A 15,131-nucleotide genomic window follows, 5' to 3' on the forward strand; every position below is an offset into this window, starting at 1 on the left:
TGGAAACTTGTAGATGTGAATTTTCCCACCTCCATATGAGAAGACAGAATCATTTCTAAAAATTGCCTTGTGCAGTCTAATGAAAGTGTGACAGTCAAAAAAGAGGGATTGCGGCAAACACTAGAAAACTAAGTGCAGTGTGAAAAGGCCTTTTGTCATGAGGTTGTTTCTCTATCAAAAACCCTCCCTTTTGAGGGGCCACTATTCAAACATGAAATGAGTTACGCATAAAACCAGTTTGTTAAACTATGAATCAAATCTTTCAAGGTTAAGGTCTTATCAGAGTGAGGCTGCACCACTGACCTTCTCCCAGGCTGAAGCGTACACGGGCTTCCCAGGCCAATAGAGCTTCTCGACTGTGGAAGCCCAGCACTACTGTATGTGCCAAGCAGAGGATGGAGAGGGTGTAGCCGACACCATCATAACCTGGTCCAGGTTCCACACCATAGATTCCCTGAGGAAAGCATCAGTTGTACTGTATTGACATGGTATTTTTACAATATAATTCCAAGAAAAATAAAAACGTTACTATATCTGCACTGGGAAAGGGTTACAACAAGATTATTGAAAAGCCCAACAATTTTGTTCTTTCGACAGACAGACCCTTGGTCATTTCCAAATCTTTTACATTAGGATGCTGTATCATTGGATAAATCGAAAAATATATTCTCAATTTTAAAATGATAATTGTTGTGGTTTAGAAAGGTGTGGATCAGGTCACGGTTTCAAAACCACTAAAATTCTCCATCATTACCGTAGTACGGTATTAGCTATTTTATTTGTCCCAAAAATGCAACAAAAGTCCGTGGCTTGGATGGATTGCGCTAACCCCTCCCCCTCCGGTTGTTGCTCTGTCATGTGACTCTCGGTGACACTACTCCTGAGCTTGTTTTTTCCCCCCTGAAAAAAGACAAAGTCGGTAGTATGGAAATACTTCGGCTACCGAAAAGAAACAGACGACCGCAGCTTAGAGGAGGAAAGATAGTTGACATGCTTGCGGAGGGTGGTTGCCAGGGAAGCAACACCTCCAAAATGATTTCACATTTACAGTACATGACAAGTGAACCCTGCCATGAACGTTTCCCACCAGCTATTAGAGTTAACTCCAATGTGTCTAGTGTGTCTAGCGATGGTAAAACAAATACTATAACGTAAGCTTGTTAACGGGGCAGATAAGGTGGCTAGAAAGACGGCTAACTAGTTTCCTCTCTACCATTAGCCTACTTTGTAAAGTCTTCCGCCATTAATAACATAACGCCAAAAATAATATTTTCATAATACAGCCTGTGGTGTTTCTTTCTCTATGGTGACTTTGTGTCGAGAGGGTGAGTGTGTGTTTATAATGTAAACATGATATGAGTCATACACACGCGCTGTGTTCGTTGCTCCCGCTCTCCATTAGGATTCAAGTCATTAAAAATAATAGTAGTAGTGGTACAGTTGTGGTCAAAAGTTTACATGCACTTGTGAAGAACATAATGTCATGGCTCTCTTGAGTTTCCAGTTATTTCTACAACTCTGATTTTTCTCTGATAGAGCGATTGGAACAGATACTTCTTTGTCACAAAAAACATTCATTCAAGTTTGGTTCTTTTATGACTTTATTATGGGTGAACAGAAAAAAGTGATCAAATCTGCTGGGTCAAAAATATACATACAGCAGCGCTAATATTTGGTAACATGTCCCTTGGCCATTTTCACTTCAATTAGGCGCTTTTGGTAGCCATCCACAAGCTTCTGGCAAGCTTCTGGTTGAATCTTTGACCACTCCACTTGACAGAATTGGTGCAGTTCAGTTAAATTTGATGGCTTTCTGATATGGACTTGTTTCTTCAGCATTGTCCACAAGTTCTCAATGGGGTTTAAGTCAGGACTTTGGGAAGGCCATTCGAAAACCTTAATTCTAGCGTGATTTAGCCATTCCATTACCACTTTTGATGTGTGTTTGGGGTCATTGTCCTGTTGGAACACCCAACTGCGCCCAAGACCCAATCTTCGGGCTGATGACGTTAGGTTATCTTGAAGAATTTGAAGGTAATCCTCCTTCTTCATTATCCCATTTACTCTCTGTAAAGCACCAGTTCCATTGGCAGCAAAACAACCCCACAGCATAATACTACCACCACTGTGCTTGACGGTAGGCATGGTTAAAGGGGAACTTTGAACTAAGGTTGGCCAACCATGTTTTTGAATAATATCAATGGCTAAACAATTATAAGCATATTTTCATTATTTTTTTTAACGCAACCCTTCCAGATTCTTTGTTTAACCCATAGCAACGCCCTTGACAACGAAAATTCTTTTCTTCGGCAATCTTTGGAAATTACGTCACACCTAGACGTGCGAGGGAAGTCCACCATAGAACAGTATTGTTTGTTGCATTGCTTCTCGGTAAGATGCCACAGCGGTGTGTGGCGATGTTTTGTTCTTGCTTTTCTCAGGAAAAGTTGTATGAGTGGCCAAAGGATAGCAGGGCACGTGAATGGATATCTTTCGTTCGCACGAAGCGAATGAATTTCACGCCATCATCGAGTAGTGTTCTCTGCTGTAAACACTTCGAAGATGCCTGCTTCCTTAACCGGTCTGCTTATGATCAAGGATTTGCCAAAAAGTAAGTGTGATTTTTGGATAGATGACTGATGACTTTGTCAAAGCATAGCTGCCTACTGTAGTGGAATTGAACAGTATAAGCTAGCGACGTTAGCCGAAAGTTAACTCGTGGCAATCCCCGATCATAGTTGTTGTTGCATTCGCTAGGTTAAGCGTGTTTAAATTGTGCGTCATCTACGATCGTGTCCGAAAGGGTTAATCCACTGTCAATCGGGAAACGGGTGTGGATGTGCATATAAACGGGTCGGCGTCACGGTAATTCACGGTCACGTTGCTGTAAGAGACACACACCGCCGGTGAGTTTGTGCACATTTATTTGTATTTGTATTATGTATTTCCACCTTCATGCTTCAAGCATTGCATTGCTTTTGGACGGTTCAGCATTCACGGTGATCGCATGATAGGCTTCTAGTTTGTGTTTTATGAGAGCCGCTGACAGGTGACAGCTGACAAATAGCGTGTTGGTTTAGCGTAGCCATTGAGTCAATCTCGCAGCGAATCAGCGAGCGCGCAGGTCACGCAGTGAATCATGAGAAATGTAGTCTCCGGACAACACTGAAGTGGTGCTTTGTAATCTGTTCGCTTGTGTGAAAAAACTACATTTCCTCATGCCATTAGACGCCAATTCCTGCCGAGAGCTGTGCCGAGCTGTGTTCTAACTTTTCCATAAGAACTGCTCCATGTGTTAATAAAGAGACAAGGTTGTCAGCGTGTCGTGTGTTCGATACATTTGTAAACAAAAAGCTCATAACAAGACACTACTATACTATTTTTGTTTCGTCTGACCACAGAACTTTCCTCCAGAAGGTCTTATCTTTGTCCATGTGATCAGCAGCAAACTTCAGTCGAGCCTTAAGGTGCCGCTTTTGGAGCAAGGGCTTCCTTCTTGTACGGCAGCCTCTCAGTCCATGGAGATGTAAAACACGCTTGACTGTGGACACTGACACCTGTGTTCCAGCAGCTTCTAATTCTTGGCAGACCTGCTTTTTGGTGATTCTCGGTTGAATCTTCACCCTCCTGACCAATTTTCTCTCAGCAGCAGGTGATAGCTTGCGTTTTCTTCCTGATCGTGGCAGTGACAAAACAGTGCCATGCACTTTATACTTACAAACAATTGTTTGCGCTGTTGCTCTTGGGACCTGCAGCTGCTTTGAAATGGCTCCAAGTGACTTTCCTGACTTGTTCAAGTCAATGATTCGCTTATTCAGATCCATGTACTGTATGTATATTTTTGACCCAGCAGATTTGATCACTTTTTCTGTTAACCCACAATAAAGTCATAAAATAACCAAACTTCATGAATGTTTTTTGTGACAAAGAAGTATCTGTTCCAATCACTCTATCGGAGAAAAATCAGACTTGTAGAAATAACTGGAAACTCAAGAGAGCCATGACATTATGTTCTTCACAAGTGTGTGTAAACTTTTGACCACAACTGTATGTGTTTTGCATAAAGTCAATTTGATCATATATTAGTGCAGTTCTATATTACCAAGGGTTCCTGTTCTAATGTTGAGCAACTTGAGCTGTGGCGTTGGGTTGAGTCTATAAGTTCTATTTACTTCAACTTTTTTTAAAAATAGTTATTCATTTTTCATTTCATTTATTTATTTTAACATTATATCCATGTTTATGTTCCAATTTGCAAATAAGTTGCGAAAAATTAAAAAATACTGTTCAATGGATTTTTTTATGCAATACATCTCGAAATAACACATTATAGAGCTATAATTGCATTATCGTGATACCGTGAAACCAAGGTATTTTTGCTTAAGATTATCACACTGTCAAAATCTCATACCAGCACATGCCTAATCACAGTATTGCAGTTGCAGCTCTAAAATGTGTTACCTTGAAATATCTGGGTTTAAAAAAAAAAAAAACTTTTATCCATTGAACAGGATTTTTATTTTTTTAAACATATTAGCAAATCAGAACATAAGTATAACATTAAGTTAAAATAATTTTTAAAATAACAAAATATTCTAAATGAGCTTGAACCCACAGCCACAGCTCAACATTATTACCATCAGAACAAAAATAATTGAATTATTTTCCATAAAAACCATGCGTGTATGACTCGTATCATGTTTACATTATACACACACTCTTTCGCAACACAGACAGTTGCCAGAGGGAAAAAAACCCACCACGTTTTACCACCGCTAGACACACTAAACACGCTGGAGTTAACTCTCGTAGCTGCTGGGAAACGTTCATGACAGTGTTTACTAACCTTCAATTTTGTATGAATTTGAAATCATACTGGAAGTATTACCTCCATGGCAGCCACGCTCAGCAAACATGTTTTACATGTCGGTTGGCCCTCCTCTAAGGCGCGGCCGTCTGTAACTTTTCTGTAGCCCAAGTATTCCCATACCAGCGATTTCGTTTTCTTCGATGGGGGAAAAAGTTCAAGAATTTCACCTCCTCCAGCCATCGTGTAGCACAGCTGACTCACTGACACTGAGCAACAACTGGTAGGGGGGGTTGAGCCTTGCAGCTGCAAGCGAGGGATTTTTCCTTGCATTTTTGGGATGTAACAAATAGCTTATACCTTAAGGATGGTATAACGGGAAATTTTTGCGGTATACCTTGAAACCGATAATCGGCAATGTCTAAGTACAAGTTAAAAGTATTTGGTGAAAAGAACAGTCAAGTAATGTGTAACTGCTTACAATGTCTTGATTTTTTTTTTAAACAATGGAATTTTTTTTTTCTCAGCACGTGATATATATGAGCTGTTAATTTTACATTGTACTGTGACCTATTACATGACCATATTAGGCCAAAAAAATACACATAAATGATTGCATTCCAGCAAGAAAAATCGACAGAATTAGAGAAATACCCGTCCAAAATCATAAGCTCCCTCTAGTGGCGAAGACATTTCCTACCATGACATTAAATCGATAGTGTCGTAACTCCAGTTTTCAGTGGTCTATTGGTGCCAAATAAAAACTGGGTAAAGGTTGAATTCTGCGCTGCCGAGTAATGTTGACGGCAGCGCTTTATGTGAAATATCTTGTTTTTTATGGCGCTTTAAACATGCCATGTGTCACTTCCACCAACAAGCTTGTGTGTGGTCATGTGAATGTATTGTAGAGTCATGTGATTTTATTGGTGCACTAGCCACGTTTACATGCTGACTTTTATTCATACCGATTCAAATCATTCTGAATGGAAATTTTACATCAGCTGTTTACATGTCACTTCATCTATTCCGATCCAGCGTTTACATGTGACTGCCTTTATTCCAAAAGGACGTTTGACAACTGCCGTCTGACATGCGCAGATTAATCAAAACAAAGCGTCACGTTGCAAAACATGGAGATCGATCGTCAGATCAGCTGCTGTTTTAACTTTTCGAGTGGAAACAAAACTTCAGAATGATACGCCGTTCATTTAAAAAGTTGTGTGGGTGCGCTGTGCGTGTGCTTGGAAGCCATGTTGCAAGTGACGTTACTTACGTCACCGAGTGACGTCACCACGTCAGTACGGAGCATTCGCAGAAAGAACGCAACCAGACACCATTCCACTTCCCTGTTTACATGATATAATTTTACTTCTAATCGGTTTGGGAAAAGGAATATTCCACCCCTGTGAATCGGAATGAAATTCCATTCGGTTTGGGCCTGTTTATATGGAACACATTTATTCGGTTTGAACAAATATTCCGATTGTAATTGGAATATTTGGCTCCATGTAAACGTGGCGATCGTCTCATTGGTGAACTGGTAGAGCCACTGTGGGGATCTCTGCCAAATATAAAGTCAAATCTAGAATAACAAGGAAAAATGTAACGAGTACAGTGTAGCCCCAAGTAGCGGAGTAAGAGTAGCGTTTCTTCTTCCCAAACCTAATCAAATAAAAAGTATGGCGAGGTAAAACTCCTCTTACGTAGAACTACATTTTTCTTAAAAAGTGACTTACAGTAACTGGTATAGTTATAGGAAATGTAATGGGTTACTCGCCATTTCTGCAACAGTCCACACATAAACGTTTTCAACAGTGAGCTATAATAAAAAAGACAGATTTAGGACAGTCTGTGTACCTCAAGTGTTACGCCGAGCCGTTCTTTGGTTTTCTTCTTGTCCTTGTAGGCCAGCACAGACAGACAGTCTGCATGACACACGCATACAGGGTGAGACAAGCTTTACACATTGACAGTCGCTTTGTGCCTAATAACACATATCACACAGACTATCTTTGTTTGAGTCGTGGTGTGTATGTGTCTGTCTATGCAACAGCTGCCATAGCAAACTCTAAAACAATGAGCTGATCCACTGGCACAGCTGAGAATGACAATCACTGAAAGCACCACACACACTCACATTAAAAAAACATCATTCCAACCACGTTTTCTTTATTTCTCAAGGGGAGCAAGAGCTTGAGCTGTTTTGCATATAAATAATGATGCCACTTTAAGTTATGGACACAAGGCTTTCTAAATTCCCAATTCACAGGACATACACTTTCAATAAACCTCCAAATTGATGTTCAGATGGGTGAATGTCCAAATAATCAATTTTAACCCTTCATAGGGCACTCATTCAATTCATTGGTTGTCATTGATTGCACCAGACTTCCAATCCATTTCGACTGGGATCGCTGCTAGCCCCCAATGACAAAATGGATCGGACGTGCACCACTGTCAATGGCACAAAAAGATGAGCAGTTACAGCCAGTCCAGTCAGTTTAAATGAATATGACGTCTAGTGTTGCAATGATTAATCGATTAACTCGAGTAATTCGATTAGAAAAAAACTTAGAATCAAATTTTGCTGCTTCGAGTATTCGTTTAATTAGTGTTGTAATGGTTTTGAAAGTGCATTTAGTTTTATTGATTTGGGTGGATACACTGCCCTCTAGTGGCAACAGTGAATATTACATAACTCATTCAACATGGTAGAATTCAGCTGCTCCCTGTTAAGACCAACATAAGTTAAGATGTTGTTTAAGCTAATTTTTTTTACATACATTTGTAATTTAGTTTGTTAGTATATTTAGCTGTTTTTTGTGGGAGTATGTGTTTGAACGATTTGTTAAGAGTATTGTAAAAAAAAAAAAAAAAATTGCAATTTTAAAGCGGCATGGAAAATGAATGAATGAATATAGCATTTAAGCTAGCGGACTTTTGCTATGCAAGTTGGCCAATTGTTCTTTTGTTGTACTTGGATCCTCTTCTTTTTTTTTTTGATACCATTTGAGGCTAAGCTCAGGTATTTTAATCGATTTTTAAATGAAAGTGCAATTCTGCATCATTTGAAGAAACACTGGAATTTTATTTTGTAATTGCATTTAATGGTCTTTTGAAAGTGCAATATTAGCAAGCCTTTGTTTTCCATCTCCTGAAATTTATTCTGCAATGCATTGAATGTTCCTAATCCGATTACTTGATTATTCAAACTAACTAGTTGGAAGATTAATCGACTACTAAAATAATCGACAGCTGCAGCCCTAATGAGGTCTATATTTGTCAATGGAAGGCAATAATTTAAATACTTAGAAACTTTAGAGTGTCAGTGGGAGCATTAAACAGTATATTTCTATTTTATTTTAATATTAATTTTGATGTTATTAAAGTATACACATAGACTTCACTATCAGATGGTGAAGTCTACGGTATACATTTATTTATCTATTACATAAATATATACGTATGAAACACAATCATTAATAATAATAATACATTTTGAGAGCTGGCCTCCACATATGCTATATGGACATCACATTTTCAATCATGTAAGCCACACTTGTTTATCCAATGTTAATGTTATAAAGAGGTTAAATGTTAATATTGTGGCCTACTTGTGATGGCCACGTATGTGGACGCTGGGTCTTTATAGAGTTCAGTTTGATTTTTTAGTTCTTTAATTGCCAGGAATAGTCACTTGCCCTATAAAGTGTTGCAAACAACTGACTCAAACACCCAAATTTAATGTAAAAGTAACGCGCCTTTTGTCCTTAAATCACTTGTAATTAAAATGTAATCCAACCTAGAGAGTGTTGTGTTGCGCAACGACCACACGTGTTGCGGTCTGAGCTCTTGGGACCCTCACATGCATGCCCAAATGACGATTTATAATTCCATACAATGGTTCTAATAAGAGTTAATGTGTCTGTGAAAAAGAGAAGAAATGAAAGTACTAACCTGCGACCGGGGAGGGCTTTCGAACAACGACCCATCGACTCTTCCACTGAGATTTTGGAGAAAAACAACAATAAAAAGTGGATATGTGTCCTCCCTTATATCACATACGCTTTAGACATGTTTTCAAAATTGATAACCAAATAGCAAATTGTTAAAATCACCTTTTTGCCGTCTCTAAACTTGACTTGTCCCTCCGCTACAACTGTATCCGTCATCTTCTGACATGGTTCCGAGCAGCTGTGTGCGCGTGTGCGTGCTGCTGCAAGGGGTGACTTTTCAAAATAACCCCAACCGGCGAGGTAGCCTTTCTCCCCGCCAGTCGGTCCACCACGGGGCCCCCATCGTCGTATCCCAGCCAAGTTAATACAGTTTTCGTCTGCACTTGATGTTTCGATAAGATCTAATTAGATTAAAACAGTATTATCTGAATACATTTCACTAGTCTTCTAAATCTGGCCCACTTAGTCGGGGTTAGGGTGGGATTTAAGCAGCGTGGGCTTTTAAATGACGACGACAGCTGTCGGTAGAACCTCCGCAAAGGCTTAAGGATAGACTCGAGGAAAAGTAACCAAAATCTCAGTTCCTTAACAGGTTACTTCTGGTTCCATGATGGCATAGCGGACAACAATATAGATCGCATGTCAAATTAATGGTACGGGGGCCAGATTGGTCCGCCACATTATTTTTGTGTGGCCTGAGAAAGCAAATCATGAGCATCGACTTCATGTTTCGTGCTAAAATGCCAAATGTTCCTTCAGGTGTCATTGTATGAATTTTAAGACTTTTAAAGACATTTTGTTAGAAATTTAATTAAAATCGAATTGGATGTCAATTCTTGAGCAAATTCCACAGACAATCGCACCAAAAAAAAAATCAGTAAGCTACTACTAGAATGAAAGACAAACTTTCATATATCATAATATAATTGTCATTAGCACTAAAAGAGTTGATAATTACTAAAAGAAATTAAAGTGTTTTGAATAACATTTGATCTACAGTATATTAATACATTTAAAGGGAACCTCAGACTTGAACACTTGTAAACTCTAATAAGCCACAGTTGTTCTCTTTCCATAAAATATGTTATTAGAAACACATAAAATACGCCATTGATTTAAAAATCTATAATATTTAGTACATGTTTTAACCTACGGAGGGCGCCATGTTTCATGCGCGCAACAGACGCTCGGGGTGATGACGTAGTTTGTCACTGTCACTAGGAGAACACTACCGGTGTTCTGCAAATCCTTCTACACGGCGAGACGTCCAACCAATGCGCACATCGGTTAAAAGCGGCGAGTACTCATTATTTGTGTTTTTACTGAGTCTGTTATTACCTTTTCATTGCCTCAAAATACTTTTTGCATGTATTTCCCTTTCATACCTTTAGGAATTGTGTTTTCTTGTGGCAGCTTGAAAGCAGATTGTTGATCTGTTGACCACATTTGTCATATAGCGTATTTAAACCCCCCTTATTTGATATTACTACTAGAGGTGGGAATCTTTGGGCACCTAACGATTCGATTACGATTCAGAGGCTCCGATTCGATTATAAATTGATTATTGTCCTCTCAGGCTAAACCAAACTACTATTTCAGTATCAAGTTAACAGTTAAAAACAGTAAATAAAATACTCAAGTCCCCATTCTGTATCAGCAGCTTTAAACTTTATTCAATTAATTTATTGTTGTGAATCAACCATTAAAGTTGTTAAAAATCCATAATTTCCCTTCTGTGTACTTTCAACATGTCACAGTTTTAAAACTGTTTCATCATTTAAACAGATTCAAGTCAAGATTCTGCCGATTTAGGGGTATTTTAGATCAAAAGTAATTAGGTTCGCTACAACAGAGCCTTCTAGAGAAGTCTACTGCTTTACGATGGCGGCCGTTTACTGGCGCCGGCAAGTCTGTCATTTCGCATCTAGTTCTTTGTACATGTTCTAACACTGCCGTCGTCTGTCATTTCGCATTTTGTTCTACATATGTGCAATATCTACCGTAGCCGTATGTTGCCATTTGTAGCAAGTAGCAAATGGGCGTCGTTTGTAGCGGCTGTCGGCCGCAGTCAGGTATTATTGTTTTTTTTTTTTATCGAGCGGCATGAGTTGAACATATTTACTTTCATCCGTTCCTCATTGCATCCCGAAGACTGCACTGACCGTGCTTTTTTTCCACTTCATCTGGTATAATTCAATAATCAGAATTTGGTTGTTTGTGAATCCTTCTCGAATCTTCCACGGGCGAATCGCGAATAATCTTAGAATCGGAAATTTCGCACGCCTCTAATTACTACATTTAAGTATTTTCTTAAGGCATCTTTCTCTTCTCGTCTCATCCCCTCTCTTCTGTTCATTTTGCTTCAGCTGCTCGTTTTGTGAAGTGAAATATCGATAGTCCTGTCGTGCTCATTAATGTTCCTCTCGGGTTCAAATTGAAAGGGCTGAACAGATGACATGTTTATGTCGCTAGAGTCATACTCTGGAAGCCCGGCAGCCTAACCCAGTGACGTCACCGCTCTGCGATGTCAACAGCAATGGCAACCTACTGGTTAAACTAATTTTACAAATTGTATAAAAATGAATGCATCAAGAGGGGTTTTAATATCAAATTATTTTAACTCATAATAACGTTTACCTTTTAAGAACTACAAGTCTTTCTATCCGTGGATCCCTTTAAGTCTTATACAACCCACAAAGTGCAGATTGTCTCTACTAGTATGTTAAGATAACACAACTATTCTTTGCTCTAACACTTGTGATTTCAAAACCAGGTGTCATTCCATTTATATATCTAGATGGGTTTGCACTCATGATGGCATTCCAAAGGAAACCATAATTACAATGTGGCCCACAGGGGAAAAAATAGTTTGACAACTCTACAAATAGATGGTGCCAGGTTGATAGTTTCATAAAAAAAATTTTTTAAACTGTGATTATCCAGTAAAATACCTACATTATCAGGTTTCTGGATTACAGGTATTTAATTTTACTGAAACCACAGTAGACCCTGACAGGAAATTTCAGGAGTCCAATTATTAAGGGACGCACAGTGTAAATCAACTCGCAAAGTTAGTATATATAAACTTAGACAGCTCATTTGTGCACTACTGCCAACAACTTGGCTTAAGTATGGAGATGAAGTTTGCCAGCAAAAAAAATATTTAAGTGTAGTAATAAAAAAGAAAAGAAAAAAGAAAAGAAAAAAAAAAGATCGAAAACAGCAGTAGCGGTATTGGCCACACATGCACGAGTAGACGAAAACTTAATTTGCATTATAAAAATTCAAAGGCAAAAAGCCCCAATTTAGCAGTAGTCTGGAGCATTGTTAATGCATATGTATTTTTCTAATACTGGAGAGATTTTGAAGACTGTAGAATGAATGATTGAAGCCCCTACTGCTTTAAACAAGTCCTGATAGTGTCCCCCATCAAGGATCGATTTGCATGAAAATAAATAGTGCTATATAAAAAATCAAAAAGAGCAATTTACCATGGTGTCTAAAACACGGAAAAAATGTTTGTTATGCTTATTTATTTATTTATTTATTTATTATTTAGAAACAATTAATTTTCTCAAGTTGTCAATCCAATCTTGAATTTGGCATCACGGAACACTCTCAGAAACTTTGTACAAAAAAAAAGGATGCTAAAGTCAGTTGTTTCATGTCCACTTCAGAAAGCTATGCAATGTCCGTTAAAGCAGTGGCTAACCTTGAGCACAAACAGCGAGCCCTCAAATCAGCCGAGATCCAGTCCATTGGCATGACGGCTTTTGTCTAATCATCACCAATAAGAAGAATGATAATTGCAAGATAATGTGCAGTATATAAGACTACACTTTGTGTTTCAATTTGCTTTGCTGTGAACACCAAACAACAGGGGTGTCCATTACGTCCATCGCAACGCTAGTATGAGTAGCTAGAGCCATCAAAACAAAACAATCAATACTTTTTTAAATGTACATTGTTAATTATGTTGTGTGAGTAACGCCCCATCCCCACCCACCCACACGCTGTTAAGGTCGATCGTGAGAGGCTCTTTCCTTGGAAAGTAGAACTTGGAGCAAAAAACTATTAGCACCTATGCCTTACAACATCCGTAACATACACGACACCAGAGGTATGTTGCCATGCAGTTTTCAGAATCTCATAATCAATATACCATCTTTACTTATGTTTTTGAAATGTGACTTCATTTATTACATTTTTCTGCACAAGTGGTACCTCGACATACGACTGTGTCGACATACGATCCTTTCGACATCCGACGTAAAATTTGACTCTTCATTTGTCTCGAAATACAGTGATTTACAACAGCGTCACGATTTCAGTTTACCGCAAGACGCCAGCATGGGAGATTTTCTTGTGAGAGAACTCAACATGGGTCAAGGTAATGCTTGCCATCGAAATTAAAAAGGAAATGACAGAAAAATTTGAGCGAGGTGTGCACGTCAGTGAACTGGCTCGACAATAGGGCTGGATATGTCTACGATCTCGACGGTCCTCCTCCTTGAACTTCACCTGCCTGCTGCCTCCAACTCCGATCACTAGTCTCTATGAGTTAAGGGGACAATAAAAACTCTTTTTTATTTCCAATTTATTATTATTATTCCGATTTGTATTGATATTTTATTTGTTTTGCTATGTGTAATTGCTATTTGTAAGTATTTGCACACGCAATATTTACTAAGGGTTAAGCAGAGGTTTTTGGGCTGTGCTACGAAAGTAATTGAATTATAATGTATTCTAATGGGAAAATTATGCCAGACATATGACCATTTTGACTTACAAATCAGGTCCTGGAATGAATTAAATTCATATGAGAAGTACCACTGTATTAGAATTATACACATATTTATTGTACATTTTATGTTAACTGGAATATCCATCCATTCTGCACACAAGGAGAGGAATCCAGAGTACCCCCGCCTCAGATGATAAATGTGCTAACCACTTGGCTGTCGCCACCACCTGTGAGAAAGAGTGCCCTGTTGGCAAAAATAACAAAGTTTTTTTTTTTTTTTAATAGGCAGAGCAATTCATCTAAAAATGAATCCTATTGAGAATAGCAAATTCTTATATGACAAAATGCTGAGTATGGTTTTATTTGTGTGGACAAATGTTCATGACAGTACAGATGGGAAATGAAACAGAGCATGTGGTCAATGTGCTCCTTGCTTGTTGACCGCAGATGCTTCACATGCACTTGGAAGTTAACAAGCTGCTTCAGACAGGTCAGACAGTGAGTGGGTGGGCTCCTCATACAAACGTTGCTTTCAGCTTACTCGGCTCTGTTGGACCTTTGCCCTCATTCTGTTCCAAATGCCTTTTGGCTTTCACCATAGAGGGAAGGTCTGAGGTCTGATACACAGCTGACCTCATCCTGCTACCGCGGCAACGCAGCTCCGAGGCCACGTCCTCCCACTTGTTGTCCAGTTCGCATCCTCGACGGAAAGCCCGTCGGTCTCGGGAACCCGTCCGGGCTTGCCTAACGTTGTCAGAGTCATGACTCCTGCTGACCTTGTCCACATCCAAGGCTTGTTTGGTGACTTTGCGGTTGGAGTGGGATGAAGGAGACTTGGATTTGCGGCGTGAGCGGAGAGGTGGCCGAGCAGGGGTGGAAGGAGGAGATGGGGAGGGGGGTCTACGAGTAGATGCTGTTCTACTCACAACTTTCATACTTTCTCTTCGTTCCCTTCCTCTACCTCTGTCTCTGTCTTTACCTGAGGACAAAGAGGCTGCTGTAAAAACAGACCTTCAAAGCAACAGGCGGAAGACGGGAAAACTCACAAAACCACAGCAAACATGCTTGGAAAACTTGGCGCTTGTCGACAGTACAGTGAACTTTCAAATCCCCTCTTAACTAGACTCAACAAGAAAGATACCAAAGCTAGAAAATGAATCACGAAGCAGCTCGTTTATCATGTTTTTATCACTCACATGATGTCACATCTAATAGTTTCCTAGCCCACACCATCACAAAGTCAGATACTGTAGTAGTTTTGTTTATTTCTTGTTCACAAACATACAGAATGTGGATTTGTTTGCCCCCACTTTATTACATTTGGCCTTAGTAGAGGCGCTTCTGTTGCTTTTTCATCTAGTAATTTCTTAGCCCACACAATCACAAAGTGAGATACTGTAGTTGTTTTGTTTATTTCTTGTTCACAAACATACAGTATGTGGACTTGTTTGACCTCACTTTACATTTGGCCTTGGTAGAGGCGCTCCTGTTGCTTTTTCTAATATCACCCAACAGAATTTATAAGAGGGGCAAAACCACTCAGTCCGCATTTGCACAGCTTTTATTGGAAGTGATTACTAGTAGTACTCCACAAAGAGACCAGGGAGTCTATACAGTGCCGTAT

At 39.3% G+C, this 15,131-nt stretch overlaps 1 protein-coding gene across 1 annotated transcript in view; it reads right to left on the reverse strand.

Annotated features, from left to right (window-relative positions):
* dok7b (docking protein 7b) overlaps positions 1–8,990 on the reverse strand; it is a 31,873-nt gene extending 22,883 nt beyond the window's left edge. Inside the window, exons 1-4 of the mRNA XM_057842488.1 lie at positions 8,926–8,990; positions 8,765–8,810; positions 6,665–6,732; positions 304–454 (exon numbers count right to left, since the gene is read on the reverse strand). Coding sequence (XP_057698471.1) covers positions 304–454; positions 6,665–6,732; positions 8,765–8,810; positions 8,926–8,979 — 319 coding nt within the window. The 5' untranslated portion in view covers positions 8,980–8,990. The remainder of the gene's footprint in view (positions 1–303; positions 455–6,664; positions 6,733–8,764; positions 8,811–8,925) is intronic.
* Positions 8,991–15,131: the final 6,141 nt, after the last annotated feature.

Source organism: Corythoichthys intestinalis, chromosome 8 (genome assembly GCF_030265065.1).
Source record: "Corythoichthys intestinalis isolate RoL2023-P3 chromosome 8, ASM3026506v1, whole genome shotgun sequence".
NCBI lineage: Eukaryota > Metazoa > Chordata > Actinopteri > Syngnathiformes > Syngnathidae > Corythoichthys > Corythoichthys intestinalis.